The sequence below is a fragment of the Megalobrama amblycephala genome, linkage group LG16 (assembly GCF_018812025.1).
Source record: "Megalobrama amblycephala isolate DHTTF-2021 linkage group LG16, ASM1881202v1, whole genome shotgun sequence".
NCBI lineage: Eukaryota > Metazoa > Chordata > Actinopteri > Cypriniformes > Xenocyprididae > Megalobrama > Megalobrama amblycephala.
The window spans coordinates 11,015,730-11,040,258 of NC_063059.1; the positions used below are offsets into that span (position 1 = coordinate 11,015,730).

The following is a 24,529-nucleotide window of genomic DNA, read 5'->3' on the forward strand; positions in this document are numbered from 1 at the left end:
GCACTTCGGCTGGTTATGAAGGCCCACAGTGCCACCATGCTGGTAGCCACTCCAATCAGGAAGATGAGGATGTAGATTGTGGCGAAGGGCACCATGTTGTCGTTGATCACGCAGATGCTTGTATTTGGACTCCCCATTTTTGGATCTGGACTGTGTAAACTCTAAATAAATAAAATCAAGGTTATCGAGTAAATACTGTTTAGTTCTCCTTTTCTTCGCGTGTCTAACTCTTGTCAGACACCGAGAATAACAAGTACATTTGAAAACAGTTTGGTTTTTCACTTCACCAGAAAGTAAAAGGTATTGGAGGAGGAAGTGGTAAGTCCCCTCTTTAAGCATGCAAAAACATTTTCCTGTTTTGCTCGCACAAGGATATGATGTCACCTATCAGCATCAGATAGTAAATGTCACGTAGAAATCCTGGAAAGTGAAAAAAAGAAAAACATATAAGTATTTTACCCCCGGTTACTGGCCTAATGATGTTTCACAGTAATATATGAACTGTTTCTATGAATAGGTGAATATGCTTGCGCTGGTCTAGATGCAGTGTAAACTACTAGTTTGCTTGATAACAACTTTCACCTATCAAGGCAACTGCAATAAAATCATCAATTCTATCATAATAAATCAAGAATACTTATTTCTTGATATTTTCTCTGGATCACAGCACTGTTAATGTTTTAATTGAAAGATATTGTCTTCTAATATTAAAGACAGTGTGTTCTGTTATAGATAAGTTGGAAACACTTTACAATAAGGTTTCAATTTATTAACATTAGTTAAATTAGATTCCCTTAGAACTAATAACAAAAATTCTTTTAAAGCATTTATTAATCTTATTCACATTAATTTTGTTTAGACCACATTCCAGTCAACTTGCTGTCTAATAAACAATCCTCAACATCCATTAAAGCAGTTACTGAGGGGTCTTATAAGAAGGCCACAAAAGTTAAGGGACACCCCATAAGCTAAAATTATAAAATTGCAACTGTGAATGAATTTTTTTTTTACATAAGAAAAGAAATCTTAAAAAAATATTCAAAATTATATACAGCAAGCAGGTATGTTAAAGGATTAGTTCACTTCAGAATGAAAATTTCCTGATAATTTACTCACCCCCATGTCATCTAAGATGTTTCCCCGCCTGCATCTGGTCCGTGTGTAATCCACATGTACCTGATGTGGGCCGGATCTGGGCCACACTATGTTGCCGTCTGGGTTATGTTTCTTTATTCAGTTGAAAAAAAAAAAAGGTTTTTGAGGAAATTTCTCCATATAGTGGACTTCACTAGGGTACAACAGGTTGAAAGCCTAAATTACAGTTTCAGTGCAGCTTCAAAGAATCTACACGATCCAAGACAAGGAATAAGGGTCTTATCTAGTGAAACGATCAGTCATTTTCTAAAAAAAATTAAAAAGTATATACTTTTTAACCCCAAATGCTTATCTTACACTGCTCTGCGATGCGCCACGCATTACTAAATCATGTTGGAAAAGTCACACGTGACGTAGGTGGAAGTACCATGGTAGGGCGAAAACAATCCATCTCATTTTCTCCTCCAACTTCAAAATCCTCGGACATCGTTGTTTTACCTTTTCTTTGCACGTTCGCTTTGTAGACACTGGATTGGTAGTTCTGCCTATGTCACGGAGTGACCTTTCCAACGTGATTTCGTAATGCGTGAAATCGTGGACGCGCATCGCAGAGCAGTGCAAGATAAGCATTTGTGGTTAAAAAGTATATACATTTTTATTGTATATTTTAGTAAATGGCCGATCGTTTTGCTAGATAAGACCCTTATTCCTCATCTGGGATCATGTAGAGCCCTTTGAAGCTGCACTGAAACTGCAAATTGACCGTTCGCAAAGACCCGCCCCCTTAGTTACTGTTGCTATGTCCGACAAGCCATGCGATCTCTCGCCACACATCATGTTCTCACGCAGTGAAAAATATATCACGGAGCACTAGAGGACACTAACAACGCGTCAACAGACAAGACAGAGAAGGTTACTTTTGATATGAAACAAAGTCTGAAATTTCAAATTTTGTCATTTTTAAAGAAATTTAAACAATAAATACCGTTTTGTGGCTCTTTAATGTGTCGTGACAGATCGCTGTATAGCGCCTCAGTTCAAGCGGCTCGTGAACCGATCATCTCTTCCTACTAGTTCATTTATAGCATCAAATAAACATGAATGAACATCAGAAGGAATGTTGTTTCAATTGTGGAAAGACGTCAGTACATACCATTTTTCAAGTTCAAGTCCACTGACGTTAATTTACTAACACCCCTGACTGCTTTGTCAGACAAAATGGCGGATTCGGCGTTATGACTGGTTAGATCGCTTGTCAATCAAACTCCTGGCAAAGGGTCAATTGGACCTTCAACCCATCGTACCCCAGTGAAGACCACTATATGGAGAAAAATCCTGGAATGTTTCCCTCAAAAACCTTAATTTCTTTTCGACTGAAGAAAGAAAGACATGGACATCTTGGATGACATGGGGGTGAGTAAATTATCAGGAAATTTTATTTCTGAAGTGAACTAATCCTTTAACATTGCAAGTTCAAGAGAAGCTGCTGCTTTGAGGTCAGCTTCAATATCAATCAATCAATCAATCAATCAATCAATCAATCAATAGGATAGCAAATGATTATCATGCTTATCATATCTACTTAAACATTAATAATACAACAACAATTGGCAGTCCTTAAAGTATATCATTTAGTTGAAAATGGTCTTGTGGTAATAAAGCAATACATTTATAAATATGACAAATATCAACTATAATTTATTTTTATTTTTCAATACCTGTTGCACTCAAGAGATCACAATTTAAACCCACAATGCCTTAAATGCCTAAAGCCCATATTGCTGATAGTCAGAGTGCTTATTCTGGTCTTCTTCAAGTCTGAGCGCTTAACCGCAACATTATCAATAATCCACAACTCCAATACAATCTTGTTTGGTTCTTGTGGACCAGTGGATTGCAAGCAGATGAAAACGAATAAATTATGTCTTTTTCTCAACACTCATCATTTGAAAATACAAATTTATACTGGATGGGCAATTTTATATCATTTTGACTAACCAAAACTTTTGGCATATTCTGCAATGGTGATAAGAAAGAAAAACCTTGAATAGTCTGCATACTGTACATATTCTTAAGGGAAGTGAGTCAGATTGTGGTCAGTTAATGTGCTGAAAAGGGAAACTCATCAACATTTATGGCCAATAAACTAGAGGTGAAACTTGGAATTATGTCTATTATGAAATAATGTAAATATTATGGTAATATTTTAGGGTCCGATACTCACTATTAACTAGCTGTTTTTTAACATGCATGAGAAATATTGGCAGTTTGTTAGTAGTTATAAAGCACATATTCTGCACGCCCATATTCTACATCCCATAATCCTACCCAATACCTAAACTTAACAACTACTTTACTAACTATTAATAAGCAGTAATTAGGAGTTTACTGAGGTAAAAGTTGTAGTTAATAGTAAGTTAATAGTGAAAACTGGACCCTAAACTAAAGTGTGATGGATGACGGATATTATTTATTCGTTTTGATTCAAACTATTGTTCTATTATGTTCTATTAGACTTTTTAATAAGTTCAATTATACATAGCTTACATATTCTTCATTGCTGCATTCATTAAAGGACATCTTTATGTCATTACCCATACCAGTCTCTCCAGGGTGTACATATTTTACTCTTTACTTTGAGTACATATTAAAGGTCAGTCCTCAAATTAACATTTTTGGAAATCTCCAACTTATCAAATGCATAAAATCTCAGACGAGAAGAGACAGACACATGGCGCTTCATATCAGAATTAGAATTTCAGAACTTACCTCGTCGTACTCCCCAGAAACATCACATCAGACGGTGGAATAATGTGTTTTTGTTCTCTTGCTGTACGTTGGTCTTGTTGAACAACCCAAACAGCTACTTAGATACTTGTTCGAAGAGTTTCTGCATTGGCTCAGCTACTTTGCAAATCCAGTTTCCTCTTTTCTTAGGGTTTGGTTTTAATTATATCAGCCAATAGAGGAATGCACGTAGTACACTGACGCAGCGGAAACCCAAACTTTCCAGATTCGTTGTTTCTAGACAACCACAAACCACTAGTCTATAAAGACTGTTCGCACTCGTTTGCATGCGCTCTCTGGGCTGTCACTTCCTGGTTTGAAAGACAGGTGCTTTTGACTTTCTATTTAACGTGTAAAACATTAAAGTTGTACTGTTATGGCCGGTTCATACAGAACGCGTTTTTGCTGTTAAACAAGACATAGGTCAGTGGAACAAAAAAACTAAAACTAAAACACAAGGTCTAGAGCAGGGGGTTCCCAACCATGTTCCTGGTTAGTAACCATTCTTTTTATGTGCAAACCTGAGTGAAAATGTCCTTCCATTCAACTGTCCTCACCAACGGTCTTGATCTAACCCATACATTTTTGTTTGTTGGTGTAAAGTCAAGTTAGTTAGTTAGTTAGTTAATTTATCCTTTATTCATTTATTCTTGTGCAATCGTGAAATCAGGTCAACACAAAACAATCTTCTATACAATCCTTACAACACAAGACATTTCCAAATGCCATACACAATTCTAATAATACACTATACACCTAAGACATTACACAGTACCCAACATATTAAACATCTACCCTCACCCTCACACACACCAATCATTACTGGTTCAATAATTTACAAAATTCATACCAATTCAACTTACAGTTTGGTAACCTAAGTTATCCCCAAGGGCATCAGCTCATACTCCTTACAAAGAATATGGCTTGGATCACCAATAATTTTAAGGCTCTGCTTCTTTACAGACCTCTCAAAAAAGTTGATTCTGTGAAATTAAATTGTTTTTACCCTTATAATCAGTTTATTAAATTTCATTTTGACCACCAACCGGGATAGACAGCTAAGGATACATCTATGCTGCCTTCAAAAATCAATCAGATGAAGGTATCTCAGAAGACAGGAAGTGAAGCTAACATTGTTTTCGGATGTGCCTTGATGCCTTGATTGTCACGATCCCTGCCTAGGTTCCCTGCGTCTGTCTTGGACTCTTATTTTGTAGTTCTCTGTCTCCATTGTTGTTTGTTCACCAGGCATGAGGTAGCTATAAAAGAAAAGAACTCCTCCACAAAATACTCAATACATTTTGAAAAAAATGGAACAAAGTTTGCTCAACGTGTCCCAGATAATACCTGCTGAGTTTGTCTTGTGGTCTGTCTTTGCATCTCGATCCATCTTGTGAGTCACTGCGCAACAGCAGTGGCGAGGATGAGGTGAGGTGAGGATCTAAATGCAGCAAAAGTTTATTAAAGAAAAACATAAACAAAGATAATCCAATAATGGAGCGGGAACAAAATCCTGAACAGGAATGCAAACAGCAAAGGCAACGACTTGCAAAGACTGACTAAAACACATGGCTATATATACACACAGGGAATCTAAACAAGATGACAAAAAAAACAAGAAACACCTGAGGGTACAAGAACTAATCATGGTTGCTATGTTAACAAACAAGAGAACATAGCAGCAAATATCATATAGGCTACACGCTGATACGGAAACTAAGAGCTTCACAGCAAAATGTCAAAATAAAAGTCTGGTTTAACTTGAAATTATGACAGAAATATATTGCTATTGTATACTAAAATGTAATTCTTAGTAATGGTATATATATATATATATATATATATATATATATATATATATATATATATATATATTATTTTCATGTTTTAATTTATACAGTTCATCTTATTTATTATTAAAACATCTTATTTATTATTAAAAGGTAGCTTACTCTGTGGAGCAAACAAGTTATCTTACATTCAATTCTCAGGGTCTAACAAATATGTGGAAAACATTTCTTTCCTCATTAATGGTAAATGATTATTGTGATAAATATCGATACCGACTGATATGGGGGAAAAAAATTATGTGATAATATTTTTGCCCATATTTCCCAGCCCTAATACAATATATTAATATGTGTTACTTTTTAAATATGACTATGTGATTAGTAGTTGTATTTACCTTATTTTAACAAGCCTTCAGTTGTACTTCAATCAGCAGACATCAAAACTGGAGCAGTCAGGTTACTTTTAAAAAAGTACAGGGTGTGTGCTTGCAATTGAGTTCGTGAGATTGTGAATGGGACCTGATACCACCGCGGCTCATCGACGTCACTTTCCCGCCAAAAGCGCGCTCCCTCAGCTGGACTGAGTGACAAAAGAACCTGCAGCATGACTGGATTTAATAGGAGAAACTGCGAAAACGCGAGTAAAACTAACGAATTACACTAAAGGTTGGAATTGAATGTGTTCTTTACAACTTGTCAAATAAACCTAATCCATGGATATTGACATGCAGCCAGGAGTCGTGTTTCCTGATATATGTGCCTGATTTCGACGCCGGGGAAAAACATAAAGCAAATCTGCCTGTGAATATTTTATATAACTACAATATAGGTAGGTTTAAATCCGCCTAATCACTTATATCCAATGTTATATCGTCATATTGTCCAGCCCTAAAACATATGTAGTTTTATAGTATAGTTTTTGTCAGTGTTGTTTATTGAAAAACACCCAATTATGCAGAATATAAGATGGAAAATATTTAATTGATGATTTGTCAACATAATATATAACAATACAGTAATACGGTATGATTTTACCTCAAACAATTTGACACAAAATGATAACTGCAAAACATGTTTCTCTGCCTGGAGTCCAGCTTGTTTGTGTGAATTGCAGTGATACATTTGCTTCTTTTTTCTGTAGCTTTCTGCAGTTTTTAAATATATACCTCAGGTTTTGTGTCAAAGCTATTTGTACAGTCAGTCGCAAAGCTCTTTCCCGTTTTGGATGTGTTTTGTGTGTTTTTCGCGACATTCATGCTGAAAGCCAATGCTGCCGCTCAGTCTTTTGCCACTCAGTGGGCGTGACCGCAGTCGTAACGGTCGACGGTGACGTCACGTGCATACCCTCTATATGCACGGATACTTCCTAGTTGTCGTTAAGCCAGCTCAGGCATTTCCGGTGAACTGTTAGCTGTTCAAAGGTAGACTTTTTAATGTTGTATTCATATTTTAATGCAGTTATCACATTTACCTAATTTGCCAATAAACCAGTTTTATTGATTGCAATAAAGACAAAGCTATTGCGACTGGTTAAAAACACCATGCCTGTAAGACACGCACACACGCATTTTTCCCCAGCACTTCAAATGTTATTTTTAATGTGATGACCACAAACATTATTTGTTCATCCTTCTGAGATTGTCCCCATTGTAAAACCGAAGGTTGTAGGAAATGTAGGAAATTTAACATTTCATAGAAAACTTATTTAAAAATAAAAAAGACAATAATTACTTTAACCAGCAGGTGGCGGCAAAGTAGCATTTACTTGCGCATATATCAGCCATTTCCTCTAATCGTTTTTCACTTCATTTTTTGACTAAATATTAAAGATTATAAAATAACTAGGTTTAAAAATACATTTTGTCAATGTGAAGTATGAAATACTCAAAAAATCTTAAGAAAAACAATAACTTTTCTTGTGAATGAATTACACAGAAATCAAGCAGCCCGCTTCCCTTTTTTAATAGAGTGCCCCAGGGATGACGCGTTTTTGTAGGCAAAACCCGGAAGCGAGTTAGCATTTTAGGACTTCCGGTTCCAACACCGTAAAGTCTATGGGTTTTTTGAATGGGTTTTTGCTAAATCGCCTGAATTAAGGTCTGTGGTTAACAAAGCCTCTAAATACTTTCACGTTTTGATCTATGACATAAAACACACCAGTTATAACCCACTTGATTTTTTAAACTTTTACTGTGTCTTAAATTCGGCGGTTGCTAACAAATTGCTAAAAGGGACTACTTCCTTTGGCGGGGACTTTAGACATCATCATGACAAACAGGACATTTGGACAGCATTTCTCATGAAAAAGTGGATAAGTATTCATACACAGCGCAGATCATAATCAGTGAGCATGTTTTTAAATAAAGTTGTTTTCTAAATAAAGTTTGAGGACGCTTGGTGGTGACGACGTTGATCCGCGACCATGGTGTGCTGTAGTCTGTTTATAGCCTACTGTTAGCCTTTTATATCTGACGACTTTATTTAGGCTTCAAAATCTATAAATGTTGTTAAAGCTGCTGTAGGTAACTTTTGTAAAAAAATTTTTTTTACATATTTGTTAAACCTGTCATTATGTCCTGACAGTAGAATATGAGACAGATAATCTGTGAAAAAATCAAGCTCCTCTGGCTCCTCCCAGTGGTCCTATTGCCATTTGCAGAAATACACCGCTCCCGGTAAGAAACAACCAATCAGAGCCAGGAGGAGTGTCTCAGCAGTGTCAATCAATCAAGCTCGCGTGCACGCTGATCTCACCCCTCCCATGTACAGCGCCAGCTCATACAGGCTTCAAGATTACCGGTGTGCCGCTGCTTTGCTTATGGCGGAAAAACAATCCAAACTGCCAATTCCTCGAGTGGCATATGCTCATAAAATAAAGACGGGTAAACGGAAAAAGACAGATGACGATGATAAAAAAGCCAAAAAGAAAGAATTAGATAGAGCCCGAAATAAAACGAGGGTAAATATCGGAGCGGCTTTTCCGAGGTGGAGGGAGCTATCCCTGCTTGATTTGTTTAATTTTTTAAGAACTACACAACTAAGATCATTTCAAAACAGGACTGACAAATTATGTATGGCATGGTTTCTTGTAGATTTCAGGGTGGTCCTTTGCATATAACATCGTTTTATTTCGCCATAAGCAAAGCTGCGGCACACCGGTAATCTTGAAGCTTGTATGCGCTGGCGCTGTGCATGAGAGGGGTGTGATCAGCGCGCACGCGAGCTTGATTGATTGACACTGCTAAGACACTCCTCCTGGCTCTGATTGGTTGTTTCTGACCGGGAGCGGTGTATTTCTGCAAATGGCAATAGGACCACTGGGAGGAGCCAGAGGAGCTTGATTTTTTCACAGATTATCTGTCTCATATTCTACTGTCAGGACATAATGTCAGGTTTAACAAATATGTAAAAAATATTTTTTTACAAAAGTTACCTACAGCAGCTTTAACTTGTAAAGATTATCTTGATAGACAAAATGTGTAAGTGTCATAACCCTTTGTTAAACACAGAGCTTATTTTCTGCCATTTTCCAAAAGTCTATGGGAAAAATGAATAGGCTTTCAGTCGAGGGAACCCGTGCGCTTCTAACTTCCGGGTTGGCCTACAAAAACGCGTCATCCCTGGGGCACTCTATAGCAGCAGCTGTCAGTCAGTGCAGCGCGAGATCAATGATTTCAGCACACTTGTGAAAACTCACATTTTATCCAATTAATCCAACTAAAGTGCACAATAAATATTTAATTTTTGAAGATTTTTTTCACATAAAAGTGTGAACTGATAGTCGAACTGAATTGTCCGAGGAGGAACACTGATGTACGTCTTTATTTATTTATTTTTTATGCTGTCTTACATTTGAATAACTAAATTAATGCTATGCCTGACTATTTAAGTGACTATATTCTGATTATAAACTAAGTATTACACTACTAATGCTCAACACACCAGTAAATGACATCTCACCAGGAGGTTTTCGAGCTGGCTTATATTATTGAGGAAGTTCTAAAGAACGCTCCATGCATATTATCCCTTCACGCTTCACTACTGCGCAGACTCTGGGTCCGAACAATGTAAGTAGCGCAAGATATCAGCGCCATTTCGGGACGTTTTTAGCCTTCAGGGTAAGGGGTTAGTTTCTGTTGTAGCAATTCACCTTCAGCACTCCTCCTTTTAGCACGCCCATTAGCACGACCTGCAGCTATCGAATGGATACATCTATGCTGCCTTCAAAAATCAATCAGATGAAGGTATCTTAGGAGACAGGATGTGAAGCTAATTGATTCAGATGTGCCTTGATGCCTTCCTATTTTGGCAGCATTTTGTGTCCCAATTCAGAGGCTGCATCCTTCGAAGGACTCAGACATCAAAGGCTGCGCCTTCGAAGGCCACGAAGGTCGGACCGAAGTGTTGTTATATGAAACGGTCTGGGACGGTTTGTATCATTAGATATTTAAGTAAGTTGAACCCAATACTTATGTTTATAAGTATAATTCTGCAATTTCTCTCAAATAAATCCTGTCGTCATTGACGCCCAATGAATTCTGGGGTAGGTAAGGCCGTGCAGCATCCATCTATTGTACTCTTCATTGCACAGGAAATGAAGAACGCATTTGGAGGCTGCATTTGAAGAAGCCTTCGAATTGGGACAGCCTTCGTCGTACCGTGGTGATGGAGTCGGCCTTCAAATGCACCCTTCGAAGGATGCAGCCTCTGAATTGGAACGCAGCGAATGTGTAAACTGGCACATGTCACATCCAAAGCTCAGTAATATAAAACCTTAGGAAACCAAAACAATGAATTTACAGTAATATTTATGTTTTGCAGATGCATTATTTTTTTTTATTATTTTTTTTTTACATTATTACCTGGGCAAATTGTTTGACCTTCAACATGTAATGCTACCATTAAGGAAGCTGTTTCAAATCAGTTCACTTCATGTTCTCAAGATACAATACTTGGGCAAGACATTTAAAAAACAAACAGAGAAGTAATTTCAAAGTGTTTTCCCACCATAATTAACCATTGCTTTATTATTTACAAAATAAGTCCACAATTCTTTTTTTAAAATAAAAACACAATAAGGAAATACATCTGCAAGCAGCAATTATTGGAGTTCAAGCGCTTTAAGGCCTAAATAAAGGTATTATGTTTTATTTAGCAACCCTAACCTAATCTCAATCATAGATGGAAAAGAGCATTTACAGCCAATACAGGCAATTTACCATAGGAAATATATGTTTCTAAAGGTTTTTAACAGTTATTGAGGTTGAGCCAAAAGCCTAGGACTGTTTTTTGAAATAATCTCCAATATTTAACAAACAATTTGATGGACAGCAACGGTCCTAGAGGCAAAGTTGTTCATAATGAGGAGTTCTACCATGTGGTATAAATTTTGTGGGCTTGTGCAAAAAAAATCGCAAGATATACAATCCTTTAAGCACATGAAAAACATGAAGGCGCCCCCCAGTGGCCGATTTATTTTGAATTTCTCACAGGCCTCTAGAGCAACGAGTCAAACAGGCCCAGCAAGTTTCATTCCGATTGGCCTCCGTTTAACTTGTCTGATAGCTGCTCAAACTTAATTGGCCGATGACGGACATGTTTTTTGAGATACGTCAATGTCCTCATAGACAATCCTGGTACCTCGGACAAAGAAACTGCATGCAAATGTTCAAGTCGGTAAAGGAGTTATAGCCATTTTCATGTTTTTTTTTTCCTGTTATAGAACCACCAAGTGGCCAGTCGCTGTGCCCTTTTTCACACAACCACAGAATGAGCTCTTACGTAGGTGTGCTGAGTTTGGTGAAAATAGCCATTTTAGTAAAAGTGGCTCTAACCACTTTGAAAGTTTTGGTAGCCCTTAGGGACCGTGAATCAAAATTTTTGAAGAATGACGGGCTAATCCGAGGAATGTATTTTGTCCGTCTTGAGCCAAGGATTCCAACGATATAAGACACTACGCCTAAAGCCCAAAGAATATTTCACTTTTTACGCATACGCAAGGGTCAGCGTATAGAATTTCACACATGCCCATGCACATAGAATTTTTTTTGCAGTAATTAGTTTATCCACAAGGTGGCAACCATGCCCTGGGGGCGTCGATTCAAAAGGTAGTCAAAGAAAACCTGCATAGATAGAACAGACCGGAACGGAACGCATGCAATCTACAGAGACAATAGAGGCCAACATAGACAAGAGATTGTATGAAGAGGTTAGAAAGTACCCTCATTTGTACAACTCTAGCATGAAAAAATACAAATATATTTACATGGGTTGAAAATTGATAGCTCAAAACTGTGCATGTGTCGAACGCCTGTGTACGTATATGAGTCAAGTGAAGTATGCTTTGCAAGGCTGTGAATGTGACTGTGAAAAAAAATACTCAGGGCTAAACGGTTTAGGAATTATGAGCGATTTTAAAGTTTTCACTGGCCGATCGGGCTGAGCCTTGCTGATGTTGTAGACGGTGTGAGTACTACCAGCTCCTCAAAGTTTCAAGTGTCTTCGACTTACGGTTTGGCCTGATCACTTTTAGGGGAGAATGCTGATCCTTGGAAATTTTAACAATTGCAATAGGGTTTCAGCGCTATGCAAAACAAAAAGTAACAATAAAACTGATCTTTTAAGCAAAAAAACAAAGAAACAAAAAACAGCTTTAATATTTTATTATTATGCAGTTGTTCATTTTAAATGCTGTATTTTTCCATAGCAAGCAAGCTACATGTCCACAAATCATATCATCTCCAATACCAATATTAAATACACCATTATTCCAAGGTTTTGAGGTCAGTAAGATGTTTTTGAAAGAAGGCTCTTATGCTTACCAAGGCTGCATTTATTTGATCGAAAATACAGATATAACAAATATTTTGTGAAATATTATTACAATTTAATAAATATATATAAGCTGAATTTTCAGCATCATTACTCCAGTCTTCAGTGCTATCTTCATGATCCTTCAGAAATCATTCTAATATGATAATTTTCTGCTCAAGAAACATTTCTGATTATTTTGTAATATTATTTTATATATCACTTTTGATCAATTTAATGCATCCTTGAAAGTATCAGTTAGCGATGAATCTTCAGCGTTAAAGCTGCAGTCTGTAAGTTTTGCCTCTTTGTTGCCATCTCTGTTTGAAACCTGCAGTTGCAGTTATTTGCGGAATTATCATCTTTACGGGGGTTGTGGATCGGCACGGCTCCTCAGCGCGGATGAATCTAATGTTTGCTGTCAGTCACTATATCGGTGTGGATACTGTACTTCAGAATCACAGATTCTACAACTTGTAAGTATGACCAAAATAAGAATTTTCACCGGAAAATGTCATCTGAACAATAACAAATCTGTCACTTTTGTTCTGACCAACTGAGAAAAAAAGCATTATAATAAATCGCGCTGCCAATGGTGATTAAATCTAATGATCACTTAGCTCGGATCACGTCAAACCGTGCAAATTATTATTATTGTTGTACTTTAATGTTAACAACATCAACATTGCATGACTGTGTATTTAGTGTGTTACCTGTAGATTTCAATTTCTGTAGCCACTCCGCAGTCCGAAGTCTTTTGCTAGTTTGCTTGACTACGTGTTAATCTCCATTTGTCACTGATGATTGTCATTTGGACCTTTCTGGATTACAATCCGCCATCAAAATAAGTTTAATTATTGCAGCTGCTGTGAGAAAAGGCTGTAAGTGATCTCAGCATCCTCACATGATATAGCCTATTAGCTGGGACTCCTTCTTTATGTAAACAGACGTGACGTAATGACGCAAAGACGAACGGCTGAATGCTTGAATTTCCCGCGGAGATCCACCAGTACCACCCGAATGATAAAACATTATTACAAGCTTAACGTTGTGAAACGGGCTAAGGTAAGGAGATAGTTTTGAACACTGGCTGGTACTTGGTAAAAAATGTATTTTGGATAATTTTTAACCAAAAAAGTTACAGACTGCAGCTTTAATTTCTAGCAACAAATTCACTATTCGATTATTTTCATTCTGTAATCTAGTAACAGTAAAACTGAAAATTAAATGTTGCGCAAGAGAAAAGGACAAAACCGAAGATGGGCATGCTTTTAAGATAAATTGAGCCTTTAATGAGCCTTCATCTACATTGCACATATTTTCTCATTGTTTACTAGGAAAATTGTCTTCCTTCCTGGGAATTTTTGCGTTAAATGACGCTTTCACGTCTGAGCGTGGATATCTTTGTCTCAATGTAGCTCAACATGTTGCTCATTCGCCTTTGCTGTCCTCTATCGTCACTGTCTTTAAGCGAATCTTTGTCCTTCCTGAGGCTCAGCTGGGCTCTGAAGGCCTTGCAGAAGATAAAGTATATAAATGGATCCAAACAAGCATTTAGCACTGATAGTAGGACAGTCAGCTCCTTCAGGACGTAGAATGCTTGGGCTGTGCAGCTTTTCGTCTGAAGTTTGATAAATGCATAAGGCAGTCTCACCAGATGATAGGGCACAAAGCACACACAAAAAACAACCACAAGAACTAGCATGTTGCGCTTAGACTTTCTGAACTTATTACTTCTGGATGTGGTCTGTGTGGACAACTGAGCTTGTCTGACCTTTTGCAAAGTTCCCCAGTAAAGAGCAATCAGAGACACCAGCACAAAAGTGAAGATTACCATGGACACACAATGAGTGATTTTGTAGACCAGACTGAGCTGAGGACTGTGTAAAGCCTCACAGCCAATTTTATCAGGCTTTTGATCATGACCCCAGGAGGTCAGGAGAAAGAGGATCAAGTAGATGGAAGACATGGCTAACAGTGAGAGCCAAGTAGCTGCAGAAATGTGGCGGGCCGTACGAACTGTCTGCAGAGCATGAGTCTCCAATGGCCGGACAATCTTCAGGTACCTGGGATAAAAGATCATTTTATTATTATTATTCATTTTTATTATCTAATATGTGTTCATGCTTGGAGTTATATATGTTTATTTCTGAAGAAAGCTGTAGTATCATGCCTTGGAAGCGAGAAAGAGTTTAATAATAAAAAAAAATTGCACACACATTATTTGTAAAGTACAATAAAGTTTGGAATAATTAAGAATGTTTATGTTTTTGAAATAAGTCTCTTCTGCACACCAAGGCTGCATAAAAAGTTTAATATTGTGAAATATTATTATAATTGAAATGAACTGTGACCAAAGCTGAATTTTCTGCATCATTACTCCAGTCTTCAGTGTCACACGATCCTTCAAAAATCTTTCTAATATGATGATTTGCCTCTCAAAAAACATTTCTTATTTTTATCAATGTTGAAAATAGTTGTGCTGATTAATATTTGTGTGGAAACTGTGATACACTGCCATTAAAAATTGGGGTAAGTAATATTAAAAAATAAATAAATAATATTATTCAAATTCAGCAAGTGTCAGGGTTATTGTTATGAGTGGCTGCACAATAGAAGCGCACAAAAGCGAAGATATCGCTAGAACAGTCTTTAATTCAGAACTCATGGTACAGGCAGGCAAAAACTCAGGGAAACACAGGAGAAACAACCGTTTTGTACTCAGAACAGGGAGTATAAATACACAGGAGATAATGAGATAACAGGTGAACAGAATGACTATTCAGACACACTGGGAAACTGGGTCATAAACAGGCACTGAACTAAAACACAATGAAGCATAACATAACTGACAGTTATGTTTAGTTCTGTTCAGTGTGATTGTGTTTTAGTTTGGTTTTCCCTGTTCCTGTTTGCCTGTGCTCTAGATCCTTGTTAATTTCCATAGTTAATCATCTAGTTCTCGCCTGCTCCCAGTTCCTTTGAAGTGAAGTGAAGTGAAGTGAAGTGTAGCCAAGTATGTTAACATTGAAGTGTAGTGTAGTGTAGCCAAGTATGGTAACTTTAAAGTGAAGTGAAGTGTGTTTTTTGTAATATCCATATCTAAATCTTTATAAATTCAAATAACTAGCTTCCAGTGTACGTACGCATACCAAATGAATAACTCCTGATGAAGAATATACACAGCAAAATCTCCAGAGTTAAATCAACTCTGCTCAGAGTACATATGGTCCCTCTCTAAATAGTGTTAAAATAACACTGAAGCAGAGTTAAAGTTAATGAGATAATTAAACAATTAATTAAATAATGGTTGTTCATTAGTGATGAACACCTGCTGTTAACAAGCAGAATCACTTAAGAAAAGAGAAACACAAGAACTACAACTGACTTCAGTCACAGCCTTATTAATTGCTTAATTATCTCATTAACTTTAACTCTGCTTCAGTGTTACTTTAACACTATTTAGAGAGGGACCAAATGTACTCTGAGCAGAGTTGATTTAACTCTGGAGATTTACTGTGTAGGAGTAGTGTAAGTTTAGACTCTCACGGTTTAAAAAAATAGGGCTGGGCAACAAACTTAAGCTCCTCCTCTCTTATATTGAAATCCTCCAGCATTTCTCTTTAACAATGATCATTTTAGACTTCTAATTCATGACCGGTGTTTTGTTTTGCTCTATCCTCTGCTCTTCTGCGTTCGTCAATGTCATGCATCAGGTCAGAGATTACTCTTTTGGCAAGTCGATTTGCATAGGTCGTCTGCTGGAAGCTAGTTATTTTAGTCTATAAAGATTTAAAAATGGATATTTTTCTCACAAAACGGCATTGCTTCACTTCAGAAGGTCTTTATTAACCCCCTGGAGCTGTATTGATTACTTTTATGATGAATGAATGCATTTTGTTGGCTTTTTAGCAAGAATATTTTTAAGTATATCTCCGATTGTGTTCATCTGAAAGAATATAGTCACATACACCTAGGATGGCTTGAGGGTAAATCATGAGATAATTTCCATTTTTGGGTGAACTAACGCTTAAAGTACCATTAATAATTGATAATAACTGAGCATCAAATCAGCATATTATAATGATTTCTGAAGGATAATATAAAACTGAAGATTGGAGTAATGATGCTGAAAATTCAGCTTTGCATCACAGGATTTTTTTGTTTGTTTGTTTGTTTTTAATAAATTTAAAATTTATTCATAATTTATTCATACATTCCTTTAAACTCTTGACCGGTAGTGTATGTCATCACAAGTACTGTAGGTGTTAGTTTAAGCTGTATACCTGTTTGCAGCAATAAAGTCCATGAAGAGAATGCTTGCATACATGTTTAAATAGAAGGCTGTTGCTCCAAAGCTGCAGTAGATATTACGCATGATCTCTGAACTGTTGCTATAGTTAGCGATGCGCAAAGGTAAACAAAGGCAAAGGAAGAAGTCAGCTGCGGCCAGGTTCTTCATGTAGACCGTGACACTGGACTGGACGCAGTGCTTAGTGCAGAAATACACACGCATCGTGATGCAATTCAGCACCAGACTGACAAGAAACACTAGTGAGTATGCAAATATGAAAACAGGATGAGCTGGGATCTTTGACATTTCACAGGAAGCGTTTGGTTCTGTGCGAGTCGTGTTTGCTTCTGTGATGTCATCCAGGGCAGTGGCGAAGCTGGTTAGTGGAACTGCAGTTCTAAGAGTTTGTGAAACTGCTGACTCCATCTAGATGCAGATAGAGACAGATTAGTCACCAAATGATATTTACATTTATTGCATTGAAGAAGTTCATTCTCAAAGTGCAACAAGTGAAATGTGTTGTAACACATTATTCATAGAATGTAAAATCTTCAACAATATGTCTATAAAGCATAAAGTTTTATTACTGAATATCTTGCTTTTTGGTGAGACAATAATGATTCTGAAACATTAAAAATATTTAATCATTACAAAATGTTCTGTGCAGTTTTGGGGTTAACTAAATACTAATTACTGTAATTTAATTACTTTTCCTTTGAAAAGTATAAGGGATTACTCTTAATATTGTTAGTTCACCCAAAAATGAAAATTATATCATTAATGACTCACCCTCATGTCGTTCCAAACCCATAAGACCTCCGTTCAACTTCGGAACACAGTTTAAGATATATTAGATTTAGTCCGAGAGTTTTCTGTCCCTCCATTGAAAGTGTATGTACGGTATACTGTCCATGTCCAGAAAGGTAATAAAAACATCATCAAAGTAGTCCATGTGACATCAGTGGGTTAGTTAGAAGTTTTTGAAGCATCGAAAATACATTTTGGTCCAAAAATAACAAAAACTACGACTTTATTCAGCATTGTATTCTCTTCTGGAATCCTTTCCATTGAATTGATTCCATTGAATTGATTCCATTGAATTGATTCCATTGAATCCTTTCATCTGTCAGCGTTGGTAATGCACTTTTACATCGTTGTCTTTGGCGATTAGGACATCCGCGACATGCACACTTACGCACCATTTTAAAAAATATAGCAATACCAAAATACAAACAATGTAGAATAGCTTGAATACAGTGTGTGTCTCCCTCAGACTGTAAACGAAGCTCGGGCGCATCAGATAACATGTCAGCAGCGTCTTACGTCAGCAGCGTCACTGCGGAGTCGTGAACCCGGATTGACAACAGACCCGGAAGAGAAGACAATGCTGAATAAAGTCATAGTTTTTGTTATTTTTGGACCAAAATGTATTTTCGATGCTTAAAAAATTTCTAACTAACCCACTGATGTCACATGGACTACTTTGATGATGTTTTTATTACCTTTCAGGACATGGACAGTCTACCGTACATACACTTTCAATGGAGGGACAGAAAGCTCTCGGACTAAATCTAAAATATCTTAAACTGTGTTCTGAAGATGAACGGAGGTCTTACGGGTTTGGAACGACATGAGGGTGAGTCATTAATGACATAATTTTCATTTTTGGGTGAACTAACCCTTTAACACTTTGTAATAACTGCACACTATGAGTCATTAGCATTAGTAAATAGTGAATTCATCATTTATAAAGCATTAATAAACATTAATAAGCAGTTTATAAATACAGCTATAAATGCTTTGTTCTTGATTAATAAGCATATCTATAATGTGTTTAATAATTGTATTTTCATGAACAATTTATCATCTCTAAATTAAGTATTGCATTATTTACCGACCAGTTATTTAGGAGTTACCACTGGTTCATAAGATCATTTAGAAAGAATAAGTAAATTATTAATAAACTATTTAAATGTACATTTATACATCTTATTATTTAGACATATAGTAATAGTAACAGTGTGTTAAAAATGCTTTATTAAAATGTATTCCTACTGTAATTCATGATTAATTCAGGTAGTTATAAAACATTTAGTAGTTAATGTAATAGTAAATTTAGAAATGATAAATCGATCATTATTAAAGTATAAAAATAAAATTATTAAACACATTATAGATATGCTTATAAATCAAGAATAAGGCATTTACAGCTGTATTTATAAACTGCTTATTAAATGTCTATTAATGTAGGTGCAATGCCTTATAAATGATGAATTAACTATTTACTAATGCTTAACTAATGCTTCATAACATGAGTTATTATAAAGTGTTACCGACTTTATATTCTATTTATGTTCCATATTCTATATAAAACAATAGTGGATTTAACATCAAAATTGAATGTTAAAATGTATGTTTTTTTTTTAATGTAACCTCCCTTTAAACACTTTGGTCAGTTCAAGAATAATGTTTGCAATTATATATTGTTTATTTGAAAGAATCAAAAGTGCAGTTTCATGTCTATCCTTGTACTGTTCAAATGGTTGAAGTTGATATGGGATTTAGAAAACTATTAGTAATAAGTAATCCAATACTTTTTAGAGAGAGTAATTAATACTGTAATCTAATTATTACACTGTTGAAGATGTAATTAGTAGCTAGTAATTAATTACTTTTTAGAGTAACCCAACACTGGTTCTGTGTAAATTCTTATTAGGCTGCACACGGAAATCTTCTGTGCAAAGTTCTGAGAAGATAAGTTTATGGTTAAAAAAAAAAAAAGCTAGCAAAATGATAGCAAAAACTCAAAAATAACCATTAGGGAACATTCTATATACAGGGAATCTTAGTTTATAGTTATAAAAATAAAACCTAAAAATAACCCTTAGAGAAGTTTTGGTTAAGTTTCTTAATAGATTATTGCACAAACACGTTCCCTGCAATGTTCTGACAATTTTAGTTTATGGTTACAAAAATAGAACCTACAGAGAACTTTCCTAAAATGTCAAATGCTAATGTGAGCAAAATGTTTTGTGTTTGCTGGGAAAGAGTAGGCTACTGCTGTAGAAGTCTACACACGTTTTTGGAGTGACAACTGCAATTGAATTTAGTAGTGAAATATTTTTTTGTGTGTATGGAACACAACTCACTCCCAAAACTGCAATGACTGACGCCATGTTAAAAATAGCAACTCTCTGGCATCTCATGCGTTTGGTATCCATTATTATTATTTTTGATCAAAATAACATTACATGGTGAAAGACTTGTTATGTTCGATAATTTTGACCAAATCAACATAGGCGTCCTTTTGTTTGTGTTTGTTAGGCTGTTTCACAGAGCAAACACTTGCATTGTTGCTCATTGTAGGCATGGTTCATAAAGTGATCCAGTTTATGGAGTTAAAATGTATTTATTTATTGCTGTGTTATTTTTGTTATCATTCGTTTTTTTTTTTTATTTATTGTTTGTGTTTGTTGATTATTGTGTGTTAATTGTGAGCTGACTGAAGCATGGGTGATGGCCCAAGACAAATTTCCCCATGTGGGATAATAAAAGATTACCTTATCTTAGGTACTGGTCACAATATGTTGGTCTTATTGCCAATATAAGGCTTTTGGCTTTATTATTGGCTTGTTCTTGTTTGCATTTCTTTTTCTAGTACGATCTAGTAACACGAATGGCTCAAGACTCAAGGTTCGTACCCTTTTCCCTGTGATTTCTTGCACCACGAATACAGAAGAGGCTGTGTAGAATTTTTGTAAATCCGGTTGTCACTACCTGCATTTTTCAGGAGTTAATTTGGCTGTACAATGCAGTTGTCACACCCATAAATTACTGAACTGTGTGTGTGCAGAACAGGATTAAGTTCTAAAAGGTGAACTGACAAGCAATTTATCTGATTTACTCACCCTCAAGCCATCTTAGGTGTATATGACTATCGTCTTTCAGAAGAACACAATCGGAGATATATTTAAAAATATCCTGGCTCTTACAAGCTTTATAATGGTAGTGAACGGAAGAAAAAAAGAAAAAAGAAAAAAAAAAGCATCCTCCAGGGGGTTAATAAAGGCCTTTTGAAGCGAAGCGATGGGTTTTTGTTTTTGTAAGAAAAATAACCATATTTTAAACTTTATAGACTAAAATAATGAGTTTCCGCCAGGTGACCGTATGCATACTGTGCAAGCTGACTTGCCAAATGAGTACCTCTGACACGATGTATGTCGCAGGATGTAGGAGTATCATAAGCTTAGATGCCTCTCACTGTTCAAACAAATACTTCTGTGCAACAAACTCAAGCTCCTCTTATATTGAAATCCTACGATATTTCTCTTTAAAAATTCTCATTTTAGACTTCTAATTCGTGACCAGTGTTTTGTTTTGCTCTATCCTCTGCACTTCTGTGTTCGTCAATATGTCATGCGTCAGGTCAGAGATTACTCTTTTGGCGATTAAGCGTAGGCCGCCTGCAGGCCTATTAAGGCATTAATATGTACTTAATAAGTACTAATAAATAGCCAATATTCTAGTAATATGCATGCTAATAAGCAGCTAGTTACTAACTAACCCTTTAATGTCATCCACATAAAATACAGAAATCAAAAATTACACATGGGCCTGTTTTAAAGTTGCTTACACACTAAAAGTGGTACTTGAGGCCCACTCAGTGAAACCATTCACTCCTGTACCAAAACTTTAGACCAAATCTTCAAAGCTACAAGCACATTACATGCTCTACACTCAGTTTGCTATTGTAAAACAAACATTTAGCAAAACTCTAAACAGAGTTCTCTTCATTAGACACACAACAACTCTTTTGTTTCATCTGGGAAACACTGCCATGTAAATGCCACAGTCATTTCCCAATTACCTACACCCACCATGATCATGTGTGAAAACATTTACACATAAATTCATCACTTAAAATTCAAAACTCAGTGTTGTGAGAAAGGAAGAATATATATATATATATATATATATATATATATATATATATATATATATATACTCACACACACAAGATACAAGATAGTAGTGTTTTACATTTTTCACATCTGTGTGTTTGGCATATGTGGCTAATCATTTGATGTTTGTGTGTAGAGTTACTACACAAAAAATACAATTTTTAGAAGAGTGACATTTTGCATGTTGTGCGTGTGTTTTTTTGTTTTGTTTTTTTGTGTGTGTGTGTGTGTGTGTAGAGTTTTGAGAAATGGCCACAGTAAAAAGCCATAGTTTCAAAAATGGTGTGTAAGCAATTAAAAAAAAAAAAAAACTGTATTTAGTTTTTTTGGAAGTGGTGCAGTAACACTTTATCTATGAAAAAGCTCTATTCACACAGGATATGGTATTGTGCTTAAAGACAGAGCTTAATATAGAGTGCAACAGACACGGGACTCTTAAGGTACATTGACATGCAATAAATAAATAGCATCTAGCTATAATTTTTATAATTTAAAAATAGACACAACAACAAAAATTGAACAACCCCTATATACCTTATACCTTAGTACAGACTATTACTTTCAATGGAAAGTAGCTAAAGCCTGCTCAAAAAGGCTAAATGTTACTAGATGATGTCACATGCTGAGTAGCAAATTAATTTCATCATTGTGCCATGTTTGTATGTGTTTGCTTCTCTCCTACTCTTTGTGTGCAAATATTGTATTATTATAATATATCTGAATTCACAATAAAGCTGTTCACATTTACTTAATTTTCTGTTTTAATATAGCATAAGACAAAGAAAATGGCTGTGCTGTGATTTTGGCTATATTTTCATGTAAAATGATCACTCAGAGAAAGTTAGAAGTGACAGAAGGTCTTTCTTAGTTTATGAGTAACAAACCACAAGAAGGATATTCCCTTTTCAGTCAGGGATGATTATGTCTAATCTGACCCGTATCTGCGCGTCTAAGTCAGTTACCATGCAGATAAATTGTGGTTTGTTTGTTAATTGTTAAAAAATGTTTAAATTTATCCAAAATAGCTCCTTGTTGCAAAACAAATAAATAATAATGATAATAAAAATAATAATAATAATAATAATAAAAAAATAATAAAAGTTGACAAAATCCCCAAATTGGCAAGTGTCTGTAGACCAGTGACTGACCTAAGCCAAAAGTATAGTTCATGAAGTATAACAATAATTTTTGTCATCAGCACATCACCATTTGTCCTATTTCCATTTAGCCAAACTAATTTTTTTTATGAACGACTACACCCTTTGGGCTTATAATAAACTTATATCCGTAAAATGATGTAATGATTGTAAGTGCAAAACAAATAAAAAAAATCTTGCAAAATCACATTTAAAAACACATTTGTTGCAAAATCAGATTTAATCTCTGTTGTTCTCTTGCAGTGCTGAGAGCTGCATAATGAGACAATTATCAAGTTCAATGACTGAGAAAAACTCTCTTTAACAAAGGTCAGGTCTGTTCACAGGGGCCACTTTAAGGTGTTCTTTTCTGCACCACAAATGTTGATGCTGACACTGTGTCATCATGTGAATACTGACATTGACACTGTTTTGTATAATCCAAAGCATTCAACAATGTTTTCCATTAGCAGTTCAATGTATTTTCAAGTAAATATCAGACAAAGTAATCTGACACTCAAAATGGGATACGGTTTTGTCGAAGGAAGGACAGAAAACAAACAAACATTGTAATCTACTCTAGTTTACTCATGGCTAAATTATTATTATTATTATTATTATTATAATGATGTTTTGTTTCACACAGTTTATTGAACCACAACCTAATATAATAAATGTAGTATGTTGGAATTATAAACATTCATACATACTATTCATACGTTGTGTCATGGTAATTACACATTTTACATAATGAATATATTCAAAACTTTAAGAGGTTTCTGTCATAATTCTTGAGTACACTGAGATGTAGTTAATATCTAGGCAAAACAAAGACATCAAATTTTTCTTATTTAACAGTTGAAACATGATATAAAAAAGGTGCAATTTACTTGCATTGAGAAATTACAAACCTTTCCCTCAAACTGACCCAACAACATGTTTATGGTAGAACCTTAATTGCAATTAATAAAATAGCAAATAATATTTAACTTACTTGAAATCCACCCGTACCCAGGCTGTCCAGTGAGCTTTGATCTAGATGTTTCATCTTTTTCATTCACTTCCTTCATAACTTCCTTCTGTATCATGTAAAGAGGAAATGTATAATGGGTTATGTATCTGCACGCACGTGTGTGTGTGTCTGTGTGTGTGTGTGTGTGTGCGTACGTGTATGTGTGTGTGAGAATAAGTCTGAAAGTATGAGAAAAAAAATCAGGTGGTTGGGGTGTGACGTGGTGGGGCAATTTTGTGGTGACACATGAAGACATTGAAGATATAGAGTACAGGGTCAGTTGCAGGAGTAGACTGCGTACTCTAATAATTTATTATTATTATTATTATTTTTTTTTTTTTTTTTTTTTTTTGTCATTTGCAAGTCAAAGTGGTTCCTATTTCGTTTTCTCAGACACGACATAACAAAATGCAAGCTGTGTGTTTTGTACAGTACTTTGAAAAGTACTTTAACAATTGAAACTGTCAGATGGGTTTGTTTTGGAGGGGATTGTTTTTTGTAAGGTTTATGTTATGTTATATTGTGAGTTTTATTTGAATCAGTTATTCGCTTTATGAGTCATCAATTTTGTTGGTGTCTGTTCTTGCTATGCAAATGATTTGCTATAGCTGAGGGGCATCCTGAATAATAAGCTACTGTTGATG

General features: G+C 35.6%; 2 protein-coding genes across 6 annotated transcripts in view; both read right to left on the reverse strand.

Annotated features, from left to right (window-relative positions):
* Positions 1-5,535, reverse strand: part of gpr171 (G protein-coupled receptor 171) — a 7,037-nt gene extending 1,502 nt beyond the window's left edge. The window contains exons 1-3 of one of the 5 annotated variants that reach the window (XM_048161751.1): positions 5,230-5,535; positions 3,865-5,141; positions 1-420 (exon numbers count right to left, since the gene is read on the reverse strand). The exon at positions 1-420 is cut by the window's left edge and continues 1,502 nt beyond it. In XM_048161751.1, the coding sequence (XP_048017708.1) occupies positions 1-137 (137 nt within the window). In that variant the 5' untranslated portion in view covers positions 138-420; positions 3,865-5,141; positions 5,230-5,535. Of the gene's footprint in view, positions 421-1,116; positions 1,228-3,864 lie in introns of all 5 variants that reach the window. The other 4 variants (XM_048161752.1, XM_048161753.1, XM_048161754.1 and 1 more) reach the window with 4 other exon arrangements.
* A 7,995-nt stretch (positions 5,536-13,530) lies between these two features.
* On the reverse strand, positions 13,531-23,984 carry LOC125248960 (P2Y purinoceptor 14-like). Its single transcript, XM_048161125.1, has 3 exons — positions 23,868-23,984; positions 16,769-17,202; positions 13,531-14,548 (listed from the first exon to the last, which is right to left on the reverse strand). Exons 1-3 carry the CDS (start codon positions 23,928-23,930, stop codon positions 13,852-13,854), a joined length of 1,194 nt encoding a protein of 397 aa, XP_048017082.1. The 5' UTR covers positions 23,931-23,984; the 3' UTR covers positions 13,531-13,851.
* Between the last annotated feature and the right edge of the window lie 545 nt (positions 23,985-24,529).